At 51.8% G+C, this 18,004-nt stretch overlaps 1 protein-coding gene across 4 annotated transcripts in view; it reads right to left on the reverse strand.

Moving 5' to 3' along the window:
* The window catches only part of HIVEP3 (HIVEP zinc finger 3), a 354,592-nt gene that overhangs the window by 16,268 nt on the left and 320,320 nt on the right, over positions 1-18,004 (reverse strand). For all 4 annotated transcript variants that reach the window (XM_077189804.1, XM_077189805.1, XM_077189806.1 and 1 more), the window contains 2 exons: positions 12,909-13,084; positions 1,536-1,634 (listed from right to left, as the gene is read on the reverse strand). In XM_077189804.1, the coding sequence (XP_077045919.1) occupies positions 1,536-1,634; positions 12,909-13,084 (275 nt within the window). The remainder of the gene's footprint in view (positions 1-1,535; positions 1,635-12,908; positions 13,085-18,004) is intronic.

Consider the following 18,004-nt stretch of genomic DNA (forward strand, 5'->3'; position numbering starts at 1 on the left):
ATTCCTGGGTTATTTTCTCATCCATCCAAGCAGCCCCAACCATTAGAGGCCAAAATCCCATTTTCTGCCTATCTCCTTGGCTGCTGTGTTTAACACTGACATTTGTGAGCAATGGGCCTCTGCTCATGGAGCAGAATATTCCCATGGCCAGCAGAATGTTCCCTGGTTTTACCAGGTGGGAGAGAAACTGGGAGGAAGGAAAGGAAACCTCTCCTGACCCCATCCCTGCCAAGGGAACCTCTGTGCACCCCCTGAACAAACCCACAGGGCTCTGCAGCGATGGGAAACTGGGAATGGGAAATGGGACTGGTGGGAAAGGGGAAATGAGAAATAGGAAATGGGAACAGGAAAAGGGAAAGGGGAAATGGGAAACTGGGAATGGGAAATGGGAACAGGAAAAGGGAAAGGGGAAATGGGAAACTGGGAATGGGAAATGGGAACAGGAAAAGGGAAAGGGGAAATGGGAAACTGGGAATGGGGAATGGGAAATGGGAGACTCCCCTGTGTGACACTTTGGGGATTTCCTAAAATTCCAAACTGGCCCCGAGTGCTGACACCGGGTCCAGAGAGCCCAGGGCAGCTTTGCCTTGGAGAGACCTCCCAGGGCTGGGGGGGACAACAGCCCTGCAGCCTCGGGCAGGGGGGGACAATGGATTCACTGATGTCACACTGACAATGTGACACTGCTGCTGTGTGACACTGCTCATGTGACACTGCCCCTGTGTGACACTGCCCCTGTGTGACACTGCCTGTGTGTGACACTGCCCATGTGTGACACTGTGTGTGACACTGCCTGTGTGTGACACTGCCCCTGTGTGACACTGCTCTGTGTGTGACACTGCCTGTGTGACATGGCCTGTGTCACTGCTGCTGTGTGACAATGCTGCTGTGTGACACTGCTGCTGTGTGACACTGCTCATGTGTCACTGCTGCTCTGTGACACTGCCCATGAGTGACATGGCCCCTGTGACACTGCTGCTGTGTGACACTGCTCTGTGTGACACTGCCTGTGTGCGACACTGCCTGTGTGTGACACTGCCCATGTGTGTGACACTGCTGCTGTGTGACACTGCTGCTGTGTGACACTGCCTGTGTGTGACACTGCCCATGTGTGACACTGTCTGTGTGTGACACTGCCCCTGTGTCACTGCCCCTGGCCCCTCCAGAGCGTGGCAGCCACCCCCTGTGACCCCAGCAGGACCCTCCTCCTGCCACCCCTTCCCATGTGTTGGGGGCCCTGCCGAGCCCATCCCTGCAGCAGCACAGCCTGCAGGCAGACACAGAACCAGAGCCTCAAAATAAAATCATCAAACCATCAAAAATCAAATGTCCTACTGTGTCACCAACCCCAGCCAGGGCACCCAGGGCACCCAGGGCACCCAGGCTCCCAGTGACCCTGCCCTGGTCACAGCTCTCAGCAGGAGCCTGGGGGGCACAAAGTGCTCCCCATGTGTGGCAGGGTGGGCCCTGCCCTGGCTCCTGCCCCTCTCTCATACCCCAGCAGCTCTGCACAGCAAAGGCTGGGTTGGTTTTACCTTCCTCGGCTTCCAGATCCACCAGTGAAGATACCAACACACCCAGCTCCTGACATTTTTTGCTGTGGGCCTTTGACTTCATGTGTTTAGTCAGATTCCCTGAAAAGAAGCAGAAAATCCATTTTACTCAAATATGGCTCCTTTTTCCCCCTTCTTTTTCCCCATTTTAAATTTATTTTCTCTTTTTCTTCCGATTTTTTCTTTTTTTTCCCTTTTTTTTCCCCTTTGCACGCCCAGCAGTCACAAGTCAAAACCCTCCCTGAACCAGCCAAAGGTCCCTGACTGTCCCCAAGCCTTGCCCACTGCAAACCCCTGGTGACACGAGGCCAGGTCCCCCTTCCCTCCTTTTGCTGCTGCCCCAGGGTGCAGGACGAGGTGCAGGCAGGGTGTGGGACCTTCCAGGGCTTGTGCAGCCTGGAAAAACTGCTGGGGCTGGGGGAAGAGATGGCCTGGGCTGCTTTCAGCTGTGAGGCTGCAGCAAATTAAAAATGGGAGGAAAGCAGGGATGGGAAACACATCCCAGTGTGGCATCATCATCATCATCATCATCATCATCATCATCATCATCATCATCATCATCATCATCCTCCAACCTCATCCCAACAGCCCCACCTGTCTGGAGAGGACACCACAAGGCAGAGCAGTTCTGCCCTGGAAATGTTCCAAAACCACTTGGGGATGTGGCACTTGGGGATGTGGCACTTGGGGATGTGGGACTTTTCCAGCTTGAATGGTTTTATGAGGGTGCAGCAAAGAAAAAATGGGAGGAAAGCAGGGATGGGAAACACATCCCAGTGTGCCATCATCATCATCATCATCATCATCATCATCATCATCCTCATCCTCCAGCTTCATCCCAACAGCCCCACCTGCCTGGAGGGGAGAACATCCTCAGCACCACAGGGCAGAGCAGTTCTACCCTGGAAATGTTCCAAAACCAAGTGGATGTGGCACCTGGGGACGTGGGGCAGTGGTGGTGGCCTTGGCAGTGCTGGGGAAGGGCTGGGCTGGATGATCCTGGAGGGCTTTTGAGATTTAATGGTTTTATGAGGGTGCAGCAAACTAAAAATGGGAGGAAAGCTTTTGAGATTTAATGGTTTTATGAGGGTGCAGCAAACTAAAAATGGGAGGAAAGCAGGGATGGGAAACACATCCCAATGTGTCATCATCCTCATCCTCATCCTCATCCTCCAACCTCATCCCAACAGCCCCACCTGCCTGGAGAGGACACCACAAGGCAGAGCAGTTCTGCCCTGGAAATGTTCCAAAACCACTTGGGGATGTGGGACTTTTCCAGCTTGAATGGTTTTATGAGGGTGCAGCAAAGAAAAAATGGGAGGAAAGCAGGGATGGGAAACACATCCCAGTGTGCCATCATCATCATCATCATCATCATCATCCTCCAGCCTCATCCCAACAGCCCCACCTGCCTGGAGGGGACACCACATGGCAGAGTGGATCCACCCTGGAAATGTTCCAAAAACAGCTGGATGTGGCACTTGGGGATGTGGGGCTTTTGCAGCTTTAATGATTTTATAGTTCTATGATAAAATGAGGATTTGAGCTGCCAGGCAAAGGGGAAATCCCTGCATTCCCATTTTCCCCCAAAAGATCAGCTCAGGTGCTCTGGAAATGTTCAAAACCAAGTGGATGTGGCACTTGGGGACTTGGGGCTTTTCCAGCTTTAATGATTTTATGAATTTACAATAAAATGAGGGTTTGAGCAGCCAACAAGAGGGAAAACTCTACATTCCCACTTCCCCCCCCACAAAAAAAAAATGGCTCAGGTGCTCTGAAAACATTCTAAAAACACATGGATGTGGCACCTGGGGATGTTGGGGTTTTCGAGCTTTAATGATTTTATAAATTTACAATAAAATGAGGGTTTGAGCAGCCAGCAAGAGGGAGAACCCTACATTGCTATTTTCCCCAAAAGAAGGGCTCAGGTGCTCTGGAAAGCACCAAAGGGCTGGGCCAGCTCAGCTCCTTGAGCAGGAGGAGCCTTGGACACCCTCTGGAAGTCAGAAATCCCCAATGAGGCTTCCCCAGGGCCAGGATGGGATGTGGGGTCACTGGGGCTGCTCTGGGATAGCTCAGAGAGCACCTCTCTAATTCTGCCTCCCAAATTACAGGCAGGCTAATTAGAGACTAATTAACCCCAGTTACAGGCCAGGGAAATGCTGAACAAAGGGGAGCATTGGCTGGAGGGGATGGAGCAGGCAGGAAAATAAGGGTAGGAGAATTAAAGCAAAAATGTCCAATTTTCCCTTTTCCTCCCTACAGCTCTTCCTAAAACCCCAACTGGGATTGGGAGGGACCTAAAGTCCATCCAGTCCCATGGGCAGGGACACCTCCCAGTGTCTCAGGCTGCTCCAAGCTCCATCCTGGCTCTGGACACTTCCAGGGATTTATGGGATGGTGAGGAGGAAGCTGGGCCCTGCTGAAGGAGTGCTTGACTTTCCCATCCTCTGCTGTGCCCTCAGCCTTGCTGGCACTGACACCTGAGGGCACTGAGGAGCACCAGGCTTGGTTTTCTCATCAAACAATTTAAAAAACCAGAGGAAAACCAGAATTCTCCTACTTTATTACAACCTCCCGGGAGGACTGAGGTGCTGCAGTGCAAAGTCCCAGGCTGGGGGAGCACAGGGGGCCCCTCTGAGCCTCTCCTCCTGCTGCTCTGGATGTCAGGGATAAAAAAGCCACTATTCACTGGAGCAGAGCATTACCCGTGGTGCCACAACCACCCAGCTGCCACCTTGATTTCTCCTGAGCCCATGAATTATTTATTTCAGCCCATTTTATACAAAATGGAGCAGCTCCAGCAGGAAACACCACGAGAGACAAAGGCTGACTCTATATCCCTGTGTGTCTGGCACCCAACCTGGACGTGGATTCGGGGCATGTTTAATAATTTGAATGCAGCAAAACAGCTCCAAATAAGAGAGATTTATTCTATTTAAGCCTCGTGTTTAACTGCCCTGAGCCCCCTGGTCAGGACACTCAGGTGTGAGGATGAGCTCAGCTCCCTGCTCCAAACCAGAGCCCCTTTCCCCACCCCAAAGCAGGAGTTTTGTCATGGCCCCAAACCCACCCCATGAGCCAGGAGTGTGTTCTCACAGACACCTCTGCTCCCAGTGAACCACCAGGATTGGTGAAAAAAAAAAATGAAAAAATGAAAATGCAAACTGAAAAAAAAACCATCCCCATGCACAGTCCCAGCTGTGGCCTCACGGAGCTGGAATTTCATTTTGGAAATGAGCAGCAGCAAGAGCAGCCCAGACCGAGGCAGTGGCTGCAAACCCCCTGTGCTGCTGCCTGTCCAGCCAGCTCTGCCCCACCCCTGCTCAGCCAAACCCTGCCTGGAGCCCCTCCAAGGGCAGCAAACACAACCCCAGCAGTGCCTGCTGTGAGCAGGGGCCTTGTGGGGACCCAGCTCAGAGGGGAGGGGACATCCCCAGCGTTCTGCTGCCCCCAAACCAGCCCAGAAATCCTCTGTGCCACCAACAGCCCTGGGAACAGCAGCAGGGAGACACAGACCTGAGGGAGCAGCAGGAATTCCTGAGGAGAGGGAGCTGCTCAGTGCCAGGCTTTGCTCTCAGGTCCTCAGGGCCACTCTGAGGCCACCGTGGCCACCTCAGGCATCCAAAAGCCACCTCAGATGTCCCAAGGCCACCATGGCCACCTCAGGTGTCCCAAGCCCACCGTGGCCACCTCAGGTGTCCAAAAGCCACCATGGCCACCTCAGATGTCCAAAAGCCACCTTGGCCACCTCAGGTAGCCCAAGACCACCATGGCCACCTCAGGTGTCCAAAAGCCACCTTGCCCACCTCAGGTGTCCAAAAGCCACCTTGGCCACTTCAGGTGTTCAAAAGCCACCTTGGCCATCCCAGGTGTCCCAAGGCCACCTTGGCCGCCTCAGATGTCCCAAGGCCACTGTGGCCACCTCAGATGTCCCAAGGCCACCATGGCCATCTCAGGTGCCCAAAGGCCACCATGGCCACCTCAAGTGTCCCAGGGTCACCTGGCTGGCCAGCTGTGTGTCCCTGTGCAGCTGCAGAACCTGCAGGGCTCCCAGAGCCCTCCTGCCCCTCTGCTGGGGCTCAGCAGCTGCTGGGTTTGCCAAGATGTGCCAGGAGCCACCAGTGTCACCTGCTGTCCTGTTTTCTGTCCCTGGCCAGGCCAGCGTGTGGCTGCTGCCTTCCTTTCCCAACCCCCAGTGCCAACAAATTCACCCCAAACCCCAAAGCACCAACTCATCCCAAGCTTTGTTTCCTTCCCCTCCAGCTCCTTTTCCCTCTGCTCTGTCTCTCCCTTCCTCCCCCAGGTAAAGCTGCTGGCCAAGATCCTCCTGCAGAGCTCGGGGTGCAAATTTTGTTGGAGAAATCCCAAGAAAAGAGGGATGCTGCATCCTTTTAGGGAAGGGAGGCTCAGCAGGACAGATTCTCATCTGCCCCCTCTGCATCGTTTTAAGGAAATTAAAAGCTGGAGGCTCCTTTCCCTGGGCTGAGAAGCTGAGTGATCATCCTGGGAGCAATCTGCAGGACAAGGATATTTATCTGATCAGGGCTCTTCTTCCAGTTTGTGTTTTTTTAGAGCCCTTAATTAACGCTGGCAGGATTAAACGCTCGGCAGATTTCCAGTAAAACCAACACCACTTTGCTAAGTGAGAGCTGGATTTAATCCTACCAGGGAAGACTCACAGCTACTTGTAGCCTTGCAGAGTTCTGGCTCCCAAGTTAAAAAAAAAAAAAAGGAGGAAAAAAAAATAAAAGAAAAACCACACAGCATTGCTTCCTTGGAAACCATGGAAAAACATCTTTGAGGGAGCAAGAGAGAGCAGCAGGGAGCTGGATTTAAATAGCAGAGGAATTTCACTGAACCCTAAGCAGGTAAGTGCTCCTTATTGGGGATTGTTTACCAAAAAAAGCTCCCAGCTTTGCAATCAACTGGCTATATTTAAAAAATCCCTCAGGAATTCCTGGGAATGCTGAGCCCCCAGGAGGAGCAGGGGCAGTGTGAGCACAGCTCCCATTACGCCTGCCCAGAACTATGAGCTCCAGCTGCCTCAGCTCTGCCCATGCTGGGAGCTCTTAGTGGGACTTAGAGCAGCTTAAAAGCCTGTGTTGTTTGGAGAAAGCTGAGACTGGGGCCTTCCAAAAGCACCTAAAGCAGCTTAATAGGGACTAGAAGTTATTTCCCAGTTAAATTTCATGAGGGAAATTGATTCTTTTTTTCTTGTTGGAAGAGCCATTATCGTCTTTTTAAGGAATTAAAGCAGAATTTAGGGAGCTGAAGCATTGAGATTCCTGGGAAAATGATTCTGTCTGTGCTGGGGATGATCCTTTCTATTTCTGCTGTTAAATCTGATCAATTGAGCAACAACCAAAAAGAAAAACCCTAAAAAACCAACAAATGAGCGAGTGCAGGAGGCAGCACTGTGACACAAAGAGCCAGAGCTTCACAGGATGAACAATTGTCACATTCCTCCTTGGAAAGCACTTGCAGGAGAGCAGCAGCTCCTCTGGGAGGAGGAGACAGCCATGGAGCCAGGCTGGAGAGGAGAAGGCTCCAGGGAGAGCTCAGAGCCCTTGCAGGGCCTGCAGGGGCTCCAGGAGAGCTGCAGAGGGACTGGGGCCAAGGATGGAGGGCCAGGAGGCAGGGAATGGCTGCCAGTGGCAGAGGGCAGGGCTGGATGGGATCTTGGCAATTGGGAATTGTTCCCTGGCAGGGTGGGCAGGGGCTGGGCTGGAATTGCCAGAGCAGCTGGGGCTGCCCCTGGAGCCCTGGCAGTGCCCAAGGCCAGGCTGGACATTGGGGCTGGCAGCCCCTGGCACAGTGGGAGGTGGCCCTGGGCTGCAATGAGCTGGCATTGAAGATCCCTTCCCACCCAAACCACTCTGGCATTCCCATTCCTCAATCCAGGATGGAAACCAGCACCAAAAACCATTGCAGCAAATGGAGAAAGGCAAGGAAAGAATGATTTCCTGCATGGTTCCAGGTGCCCCCAGTGCCATTTGCCACAGGGGTTTGGAGCCTGGCAAGGCCTGGTTGGAGAGGTTTGGGCTCTGCCAGGGTGCCCAGAGCAGCTGTGGCTGCCCCTGGAGCCCTGGCAGTGCCCAAGGCCAGGCTGGGAGCACCTGGCACAGTGGGAGGTGGCCCTGGGGTGGCCCTGGGTGGGATTTAAGTTCCTTCCAGCCCAAATCATTCTGGGATTCTGTGATTTTGCTGGGGGATGCCCTCACACCAGCCATAACTGATATTCTGTGTGCCAAATAAATCCTTGAACCAGGTTTTATGTGGGATTTAAATAATGCCCAGGCCTTGATTTAGGCCTCGGTGTGGAGCTGACGTCCCCAAGTGAGACTTTGTGAGGAATAAAGCTTTCATTTACAGAATTCATTGGGCAGAGGAGTTCAATCTTTTAGAAAATCGATTATTATCTTTTATCCTTATTGACATATAGATTAAAGGAGTGAATTTGCACAGGCAGCCTGCCTGGATCCACACAGGCCATAAACCATCAGCCACCTCCTGGATCAAACCTCTCCAGCCAAAAGCTGATATTCCAGAAAGGTACCCAGGATTTGCAGATTTCCAAATGAGCAGAATTCCCAGTGGGGCTGAGACTTTAATGGCTGCACTGGCTCCAGAAAACACCAGTGAATATTTCCCTGGAGGTCACCAATCCTTTGCTTCCAGCCCTGATTCCTGGATTTTTTCCCTTTCTCTGGAGAGTTCCAGAGCCCTTTTGCTCAGTGTTTCATCTCCTGGCTGCTCCATTGGGACATTTTCTGCTCCTGCCCCACATCCCATGGGATGTCCAGGCAGGAAATCCCTGGGGATAACTCTGTCCCCATCCCAGGGGATGTTTGTGACATTGCCAGGAGCACAGGGACAGCACCCAGGGATGCTCAGCCCATCCCTGTGCCCTGCCCTCCCAGCAGGGAATTCTGCTTTCCAGAGGAGACTGAGGCTGCTGGAGCTGCAATAACAACAAACTGTGCAGCCCTTTAAGGGCTGGGGGGAATGCATTTAATGCATTGAATTTAATATATTCAATATATTCACATGTGCAGTGCCCTCAGTGCTGGCAGGGGCTGATTTAAGGAACTGAAAATGAATTTATTGAAGGCTCTGGCTGAGCAGTCTGGAGGCTGGGAAGGGTGAGTGGCACAGGGTGTGAAATGGGGGATCTCCAGCTCCCTTTAAATTAAACTGGAGCTCCTCATCCCTCCTGACCTCAGAGCTGTTCCAAACATTTTATCCAGAATTTCTGAGGGCACTGGAAGCAATCAGGACCCTGGGAGAGGCTGATGTGGGTCTGAAGGAGGAGGGAAAATAACTGGAAAGTAATAATAATAATAATAATAACTGGGAAAGGGAATTAATGTGCCAGCACTGCCCCTCATCCCAGCAGCAGTGAGAGAGGGGAAGGGAAAAGCTCTTCCCAACCTTCCTGAAAGGGAAACCAGCTTTTTCTTATTTCCTTCCTGCCCAGAAAACAATGCAGAAGCTGCTGAGCCTCCTTTAAAGACCCTTTTGGAGGCCACAGGCACAAAGCTCCGCCGCAGGGGAGGGAGAGACACCTCATTAAAGAGGCACCTTTAGATCTGCTCCAGAAACACCAAATCAAACAAATCTCTGCAAACCAAATTTCCAAGGCTGTTGTTCCCATCAGCAAAACGAGCACAGACACCAAAAAAACCCCCAAAATTAATCTCACGGATTTGCTTTAAAATAATAAAAAAATAAAATTTCCCTGCAGTTCTCTAAGCCAAAGGAACAGCTTTGCTTCCAGTGACAGAAAGGCACAAAAAGCAGCAAATTAATGAATAAGGGGAAATATTTATAGCATTTTCTGTTGCAAAAGTTTTCCCAGTACTTGGAACACAGACATGGATTTTCTAGAGGGGGAAGGGTGGGGGGTGAGGTACATTTTAACCAGATAAAGCTCCTCATTAAAAATAATAATAATAATAATAACAATAAAATCCCATTTAACTGCTTCCAGCCTACTGGAGAGTTTAGAGCATTAGATCATGCTGGAGAGATCTACCCCAGCCAAAACGAAGCCAGCTCCACAGACCTCCCCCTGGAGCTGATGCTGAAGGCTAAAATTAACTCTGGAAAGCTGATTTCTAAAAAAGCTCCGTGTTTGTGCAGGAGGGAGAGCTGCAGCTCCCGCATTCTGCGTGCCCGGGGCTGCCAACCCCACCCAGCCCAGGGAGGAGCCAAAATGAGACAAACCCCACCGAAAATGAGCTGGGAACAGCAGCTCTGCAAAGCCCCCGCTCCTCTGGGTCACTTGGCATGAGCAGAGTTTGAAATTGCTTTTAAAAATCACTGGCAGGGGCATGAGAAAAAAAAAATGGATTTTCTTCCTGCCCTTCCTGGTGATTTTTTAAGTGATCTCAAACTCTGGTTGGTGATGACTCTCTGTCACCAGCTGATGCTTTTGTCAACACACACAGAGCTTTTTCCCACTTTTCCAGATCTCCCAAACGGCTTTTCTCCCATTTTTGGGCAGTCTGAGCACACCCCAGGCTCTGCCCTTCACCCTTCCCAGCTCTTCCAGATCTCCTTGTGCCCTCCAAAGAGCTTTTGTCCCATTTCTGAGCACTCTGAGCACACCCCAGAACTCTTCCCTTCACCCTTCCCAGCTCTTTGAAATCTCCTTGTGCCCCTCAACCAGTTTTTCTCCCATTTTTGGGCACTCTGAGCACACCCCAGGCTCTGCCCTTCACCCTTCCCAGCTCTTCCAGAGCTCCTTGTGCCCCCCAAACATTTTGCCTCCCATTCCTGGGCAGTCTGAGCACACCCAAGTCTCTGTCCTTCACCCCTCCCAGTTCTTGCAGATCTCCTTGTGCCCCCCAGCCAGCTTTTGTCCCATTTTTGGGCACTCTGAGCACCCCCCAGCCAGCTTTTGTCCCATTTTTGGGCACTCTGAGCACCCCCCAGGCTGTCCCCTTCACCCCTTCCAGCTCTTCCAAAGCTCCTTGTGCCCCCCAAAGAGTTTTTCTCCCATTTCTGGGCACTCTGAGCACACCCCAGGCTCTGCCCTTCACCCTCCCAGCCAAGAACCATTCTCATGCAATTCCAAGTCACCACCATGCAAGCATTTCTCCATAAATCCCCCGATCCAGGGGAGTTCTGCCCATTCCATGCCCCCATGGGCAAACAGGTGCTTTGCCACTGAAATCCCAGCAGAGTGTGGATGATTTTTGTTCCATGGAAGGAAGGAAGGAAGGTAGGAAGCATTTCCATGCTCCCTTGGCCATGCCAAGCAGAAGAAGGGAAGGGTCTGTTTGCCATGTGCAGCCAGAGCTGACAGATTGTGGCCTTCAAGGGAGCAGAGATGAAGAGCAAAGCAGCCAGAGAGGTGGTGGAGAGGATGGTTTGATGCCATCACCCTGGGCAAAAGCCCTACAGAAGCATGGTGGGAGTGAGGTGAGGTGATGGGAGAGGCTGAGCGGGCTCAGCTCCCCAAGGGAAACCTCGGAACGAAGTCAAAGCAAGAGGGGACGAGAAAGGAAATGAATCAGAAACAGCTCCAGGATGGGAGGGAGAGGAAGAACCGGCGCTGGGATGTGCAGCATGAGAATCTGGCCTCAAACCCGGTGCCACTTCCCCTTCTGCCCCAGTGCCAGTGACCCCCAGCACGTTGGCAGCCAGAAATCCCCACAGCCTTCCCAGCAAAGCCACCAGCTCCAGGTACTGCCCCCCCGAGTCACTTCCTTGTCCTGCTCTGCCCCCCAGGCCAGCACAGGTGCCACAGAGCACACAGCACACTGTGCCCTGCCCACAGCCACGCTGTGCCACTGCCTGGGTGACACCAGCTCCTCCTGGGCACTGAGCCCTCCCAGCTGTGCCACCCTCTGAGACTGATGGAGCTACAGACAACAATGGGTGTTTTGGGACTCCCTTAGCTGGGAGGGACCCACAGGGGTCACCCAGTCCAGCTCCTGCATGGGACAGTGTTCCAGATTGCAATGCAAGATGTTTTCCATTGCCATCTGCATGGCAGATTACCTTTGTCAAGTGGGCAGTTTGCCTTATCTCTCTCTCTGAGTGACCACAATCACTCCTCCCTCGGGAGGGGACACCTGCTGATAACAGCTATGGAATGTCCCTGCATGGCTGATAAGAACTACAGCATCCCATTGGCAGATGGGAGCCCAGAGGGAGGAGCCAAGCATTCCTACCCGGATAGAATCTGGAGATTCTGGAACACCAGCACGGCTTCTGCACTGCATTGCCCAGAGGAACAGCAGCTGCCTCTTGCCCTGCATCTGCAGAGGCAGAGACTGCACCTTTCTCCAGGATCCCTGCTCCAGCAGAACCAGCCCTGGCACTGCAGGAGGGCTGAGCCACAATTCCAATGGTTCTGCTGCCACCAGCCTGACCCACAGGGTGTCAGGCTGGGTTCTGACTCTGCCACTGTTGCTTTAGTTCACTGCATTCTTTATTTTAGCCTTTTTTTTTTCCTTTCCCTAGTAAAGAACTGTTATTTCCTGCTCCCATATTTTTGCCTGAGAGCCCCTTAATTTAAAATTTACAGCAATTCAGAGGGGTGGGGAGGGTTTACATTTTCCATTTCAGGGGAGGCTCCTGCCTTCCTTAGCAGACACCTGGCTTTCCAAACCAAGACAGACTAGCCCCCAAAACCCCTAAATGTGCCCAAAAGCATTGTCCAAAGGCTCCCTGAGCTCTGCCAAGCTGTAAGCAGGAACCCGAGCCCCACACTTGTTGCTGCTTTATCCCAAGACTTGCTGCCACCAGACCTTTGTCCAACCCACGCTGCCAGACCCCTACAAGAAGTTAAAGGCACCTCTGGCCCATTTGGAAGGTCCCATTCCCCGTTCCTCATGGAATGAATTTCTATTTTGCCTGTGGTTTAGGCTCCTGCCTGCTCTCACTGACACCCTCGCTGAGGCTATGGCAGAGCACACCTGGTGGCATTGATGGCTCAATGTCCTGGGATGAAAACCTTTGGGGAAAAGGTCCTTTGATGTGATGCAGAGAATGTGGAAGCCACATGCAACTGCAGAGGATGAGAATGGGCAGAGCAGCAGGAGAGGCCCCCCAGAGCCTGGATCCAGGGACTCAGCCTGGAGCTCCTGGGCTGGTTTTGCTCAGAAAGCCCTGCCAGAGAAGCTGCATTCCAGGACTTTCCCCTTGGACAAGCACAAGGAGGATGGCAGGGATGCTCTTCTGGAAACACCAACCAATTTCCAACTCCCTCATCCCCCTCCCTCCAGCTGGGGGGCTTTGCCAGCCCCTGGCAATGCCTTCCCTCTCCCTTTGTGGGTGCCCCCAGCAGGCTGGCAGTGCCAGCACCCTGAGCAGAGGAGCTGGCAGCTGGCTGTGGCTTACCTTTGGTTTTAAAAGCAAAGTTACAGTACTTGCAGACGTACGGCCTGACGTCTGTGTGCGTGCGAATGTGTTTCTTCAGCATGCTGGGTTTCTTGCAGCGAATTCCACACTCCTCACAAACATACTTCCCTCTTCCACGGCCTCGCACATACACATACTCTTCGTTTGATTTGTACCTATGAGCAACAGGTGGCGTGATAAAGGGGAAAAAAAAAAAAAAAGAAAAAAAAAAAAAAAAGAAGATTCCCACCTCAACAGAAGAAGTCACAACTTTGCTGGGTTAGTTCAGAGTGTTATTGACACCACAGGTCTTGGTTGCTGTTTGGTAGCTCTGGGGAATTGGCTAAATGTGAATTAGCACCCAAAGCTCGTGCCCAGGTGCTTCCAGACACATCCAGGATGGTCTCATGTCCTGAATCTGCTGCTCTGTGACCACCAAGAGCCCAAAGCTGAGCTGGGACACGGGGACACCCCACTGTGCTGCTGTGCCCCATCCTCAACCACAAACTGAGGCACCCAGGCCAGGCTGGACAGGGTTTGGCCCAGGCCAGGCTGTACAGAGTTTGTTCCAGGCCAGGCTGTACAGAGTTTATCCCCGGCTGGAGAGAGTTTGTCCTGGGCCAGGCTGGACAGAATTTGGCCCAGGGCAGGATGGACAGTTTATCCCAGGCCACGCTGGACAAGTTTTGGCCCAGGCCAGAGTGGACAGAGTCATGGGGACACCCCACTGTGCTGCTGTGCCCCATCCTCAAACACAAACTGAAGCACCCAGGCCAGGCTGGACAGAGTTTATCCCAGGCCAGGCTGGACAGAGTTTATCCCAGGCCAGGCTGGACAGAGTTTGGCCTAGGCCAGGCTGGACAGGGTTTGGCCCAGGCCAGGCTTGACAGGGTTTGGCCCAGGCCAGGCTGGACAGAGTTTATCCCAGGCCAGGCTTGACAGGGTTTGGCCCAGGCCAGGCTGGACAGAGTTTGGCCTAGGCCAGGCTGGACAGAGTTTGGCCCAGGCCAGGCTTGACAGGATTTGGCCCAGGCCAAGCTGGGTAGAGTTTATCCCAGGCCAGGCTGGACAGGGTTTGTTCCAGGCCAGGCTGGACAGAGTTTGGCCCAGAGCAAGATGGACAGGGTTTATCCCAGGCCAGGCTAGACAGAGTTTGGCCTAGGCCAGGCTGGACAGGGTTTATCCCAGGCCAGGCTGGACAGAGTTTATTCCAGGCCAGGCTGGACAGAGTTTATCCCAGGCCAGGCTGGGCAGAGTTTGGCCTAGGCCAGGCTTGACAGGGTTTGGCCCAGGCCAGGCTGGACAGAGTTTGGCCTAGGCCAGTCTGGACAGAGTTTGGCCCAGGCCAGGCTTGACAGGGTTTGGCCCAGGCCAAGCTGGGTAGAGTTTATCCCAGGCCAGGCTGGGCAGGGTTTGGCCCAGGCCAGGCTGGACAGAGTTTATCCCAGGCCAGGCTGGACAGAGTTTATCCCAGGCCAGGCTGGACAGGGTTTGGCCTAGGCCAGGCTGGACAGGGTTTATCCCAGGCCAGGCTGGACAGAGTTTGTTCCAGGCCAGGCTGGACAGGGTTTATCCCAGGCCAGGCTGGACAGAGTTTGGCCTAGGCCAGGCTGGACAGGGTTTATCCCAGGCCAGGCTGGACAGAGTTTATCCCAGGCCAGGCTGGACAGGGTTTATCCCAGGCCAGCCCAGCTGCCTCTCAGTCCCTGCCATTTCAAACATGCCCAGGCTGCCTCTGCAGGTGCTGGCACAACTCATCCCAGGCAAAGCTCCTGGGACCTCCCACCCTCCAGGCTGCCACCTGAGATGTCACCAGTGCCACAAACCCCCCTGTGAGCCCCGCACAGCCTGAATGACACACCCAGAATGGACACAATGAGAAGAAAACATCCTTATTTCTAATAAATGAATGGTGCTACCACTAAATGTAAACACTGCAGACTCCAGGCTCTTTTATCTTTGGCACAGGATCACGATTTAGGTTTCCCCTAAAAGAGAATGAGGTTGGTCATCCTTCCTTCCCATTACAGATTTGATTTTCTGTCCAGGCATGAGTGCACGGGGAAGGCTGCAGGATGGGGGGGTTGAAAAACCCTTATAAGACTGAGACAAATCTTCCAGCCTCCTGCTGCTCAGCAAATGAAGGCTGCAATTTCCTGTACTTGCAGCACAAGAAGAATAAGGTAACACCAAATTGCTCCCCTCAGATCTTAAAGAGGCCAAATTTTTAAAGCATGGCACTTCTTGCAAGTCATTTTTCTACCCAGGAGGAATTAAGTCTGGTCTTCAGATATCTCCAAACATCCACCCTGGAAAAATCAGGCTGTCTAAAGCCTCTTAATAGGAGATCCAAAGGCATCCAACACCATCAGTCAGGTTTTAGTGTCTTCCCAGTGAAGCCTATTCCAAACCAGAAGGGTGAGAAAACAGCAGCCAGACTGAGGAGAAACTTGAACAGAAACAGCTGCACTGCAATAGATTGAGCACTTCAGTAAGTGAATATATGATAAATACTAAAACTTATGTATTTATAATGTAAAAAAAAAACCAAAAAACAAGGCTCATTTAAAACTTGAGTTTAAAAACCACACAAAGACCAGCCCAGAATTGAGAGGATGGGAATGGCACAGCCTGCACAGGATGCACCCATGGAAACCCCTCCCAGCTGCCTGTAGGGTGGGGTTGGAAGTGGGTGAGTCCCACTGCAGGGACCCCTGGATCTCCCCCACACTTTATTCCTTTCCCTCAGGAAGAGCCCAGGCAGTTCCAGCTCTACAGGGGTGTCTGGGGGAGCTGAAATTCAGGCTGATCCTGCTGGCTGCAGGCAGTGAGCTGGGACTGAGCCCTTCCCAGTCCTGGCTGAGCCCCTTGGATCTGTTCAGGGCTGTGGGAGGTGCTCAGAGGAGCCTGAGCTGCTCCTGAGATGCTCAGAGGGGATTGAGCTGCTCCTGAGATGCTCAGAGGAGCATGAGCTGCTCCTGAGCTGCTCAGAGGGAAATGAGCTGCTCCTGAGATGCTCAGAGGAGCATGAGATGCTCCTGAGACATTCAGGGGGGGATGAGCTGCTCCTGAGGTGCTGAGATGGGGATTGAGGTGCTCAGAGGAGCCTGAGCTGCTCCTGAGATGCTCAGAGAGGATTGAGCTGCTCCTGAGATGCTCAGAGGGGATTGAGCTCCTCCTGAGCTCAGGGGTGAGGTCATGGGTTCAGTTTTGGACACAGATTAGAGGAAAGAGAGGAAAACTGAGTGTTCAGACAGCCCCAGTCTGCAGCAGTAGCACAAACTAGACTTTGGTGTCCAACAGTTTGTGTCCTTCAGCATCAGCAGGAGTTCTCTGGGTCATCACCAGGGTCACCTGGTGGCTCAAATACTTCATTTTTTCTGCTGGGACTGAAGTCACAGCAATGCCACCCCATTGTGCCATTCCCAACCATCCAACCCCCAAAAAAAAACTCTAAAAAAACCCAACATCAACACCCATCATCACAAGGTTCTCATTATCTGGCCAGAGGGGACTGAGCTGGTGTCTGGAGGGCTCCCCCAGTGCCCCAGTCTCCATCCCAGTATGCCCAGTTATCTCCATTAACCCCAAAGGATTCCAGGGCTCAGGTTTTTAGGGATGGTTCCTGTCCCTTCTTTGTTCAGGCAGTGTTAAGGATTCAGGAGGAGCAAAAGGAATCAGGAATCCTGATTTTTTCTGCTCAGGTTTGTACTGCAGGCTTCCTCCTCTGCCTGTCAGTGTGCTGGGACCCACCTGGCCATTTCAAACCTGGAACTGCTCCTTTATCAGCCTTGGACTTGCACTGCCCTTAATTCCAGCCTGCCATGGCAATGTTTGTGTGGCTCATTAAAGCCATCAGGCTGCATTAAAACAGCCCTGTGACTGAATCTGGAATCAGGCACTGCACTTCATCTGACACCCTGCCAGCGCTCAGCACAGATATTCCCCCACAGCTCCCTGAAACCATGAGGAAAACAGGCAGGGAGAGGGGAGAGGGAGGAAAAGCAAGTTCCTCTCAAGGAACACCGAACCAGAGGGGAAGGAGACAGCAGGAGGTGACAGTGCCACAACCCAGAGAAGGCTCTGCAGATGCCATTTGCCTGCTCTGAGGGCTGCAAGAGATTTATGGACATAATTCCTTCAGTGTGATCCCATTTCCCTGCTCCTGTGCCCATCTGATTTGCATCAGGAAGATAAATCAGGCACAGCTTGTCACTACAGGCCACAAAAAATAACACGATGTGGACATGCAGCTCTCTCAAGGTAAAAAAGAGGGAAGTTTAATTTCTGACTTTACATTTATAGCTCAGATAAAAGATTACATATTATTTACAATATATACATAATATATAATATATAATATATAATATATAATATATAATATATATCATATATCATATATCATATATTTTATAGATTATAAATTATATATTTCATTTTATAGATTTTATATATATTATATGTATTTATATTTTATAGATTTATATATATATAAAATATTTATATATATATATAAAATATAGATAATATATTATATATTATAGATTTCCAAAAGTGACAGTGGATTGGTGACAGTGCCACCTCTCCAATGACACTGGACAAACCAACAGTCCATCAAATTTCCTCCATTAAAGAATGCAAAACAGTAAGTTATTTACATAAAGTGTGTGAGAAAGTTTGTTACAAGAATGTAAACATCAGGAAAACTTGAAGAAACAGGACAAGAGCAGCTCACTCCATGTGAGGATTTACCCTGGCACAGGACCTTCCCTGCTCCACGAGGTTTGCTGCAAGCAGACCTGGGGATAGCCACAGCTGGGTTTGTGGGTTTGTGGCAGCAATCTGGGCTTCTCTTCAGAGCCCTGAGTAATTCCTAATCCCATCCTAATCCCATCCTAATCCCATCCTAATCCCATCCTAATCCCATCCTTATCCCATCCTAATCCCATCCTTATCCCAGCCCATCCTAATCCCATCCTTAGCAGCTCCCAGCCCTGCAGTGCCACGCTCCCCTCTATGCTGGAATGATTGGGAATGCAGGGGTTAATGGCCATCATGAGCCCAGACACTGATTTAGGGAACAATCCTTTCAAACA

The sequence above is a fragment of the Agelaius phoeniceus genome, chromosome 22, assembly GCF_051311805.1.
Source record: "Agelaius phoeniceus isolate bAgePho1 chromosome 22, bAgePho1.hap1, whole genome shotgun sequence".
Lineage (NCBI taxonomy): Eukaryota > Metazoa > Chordata > Aves > Passeriformes > Icteridae > Agelaius > Agelaius phoeniceus.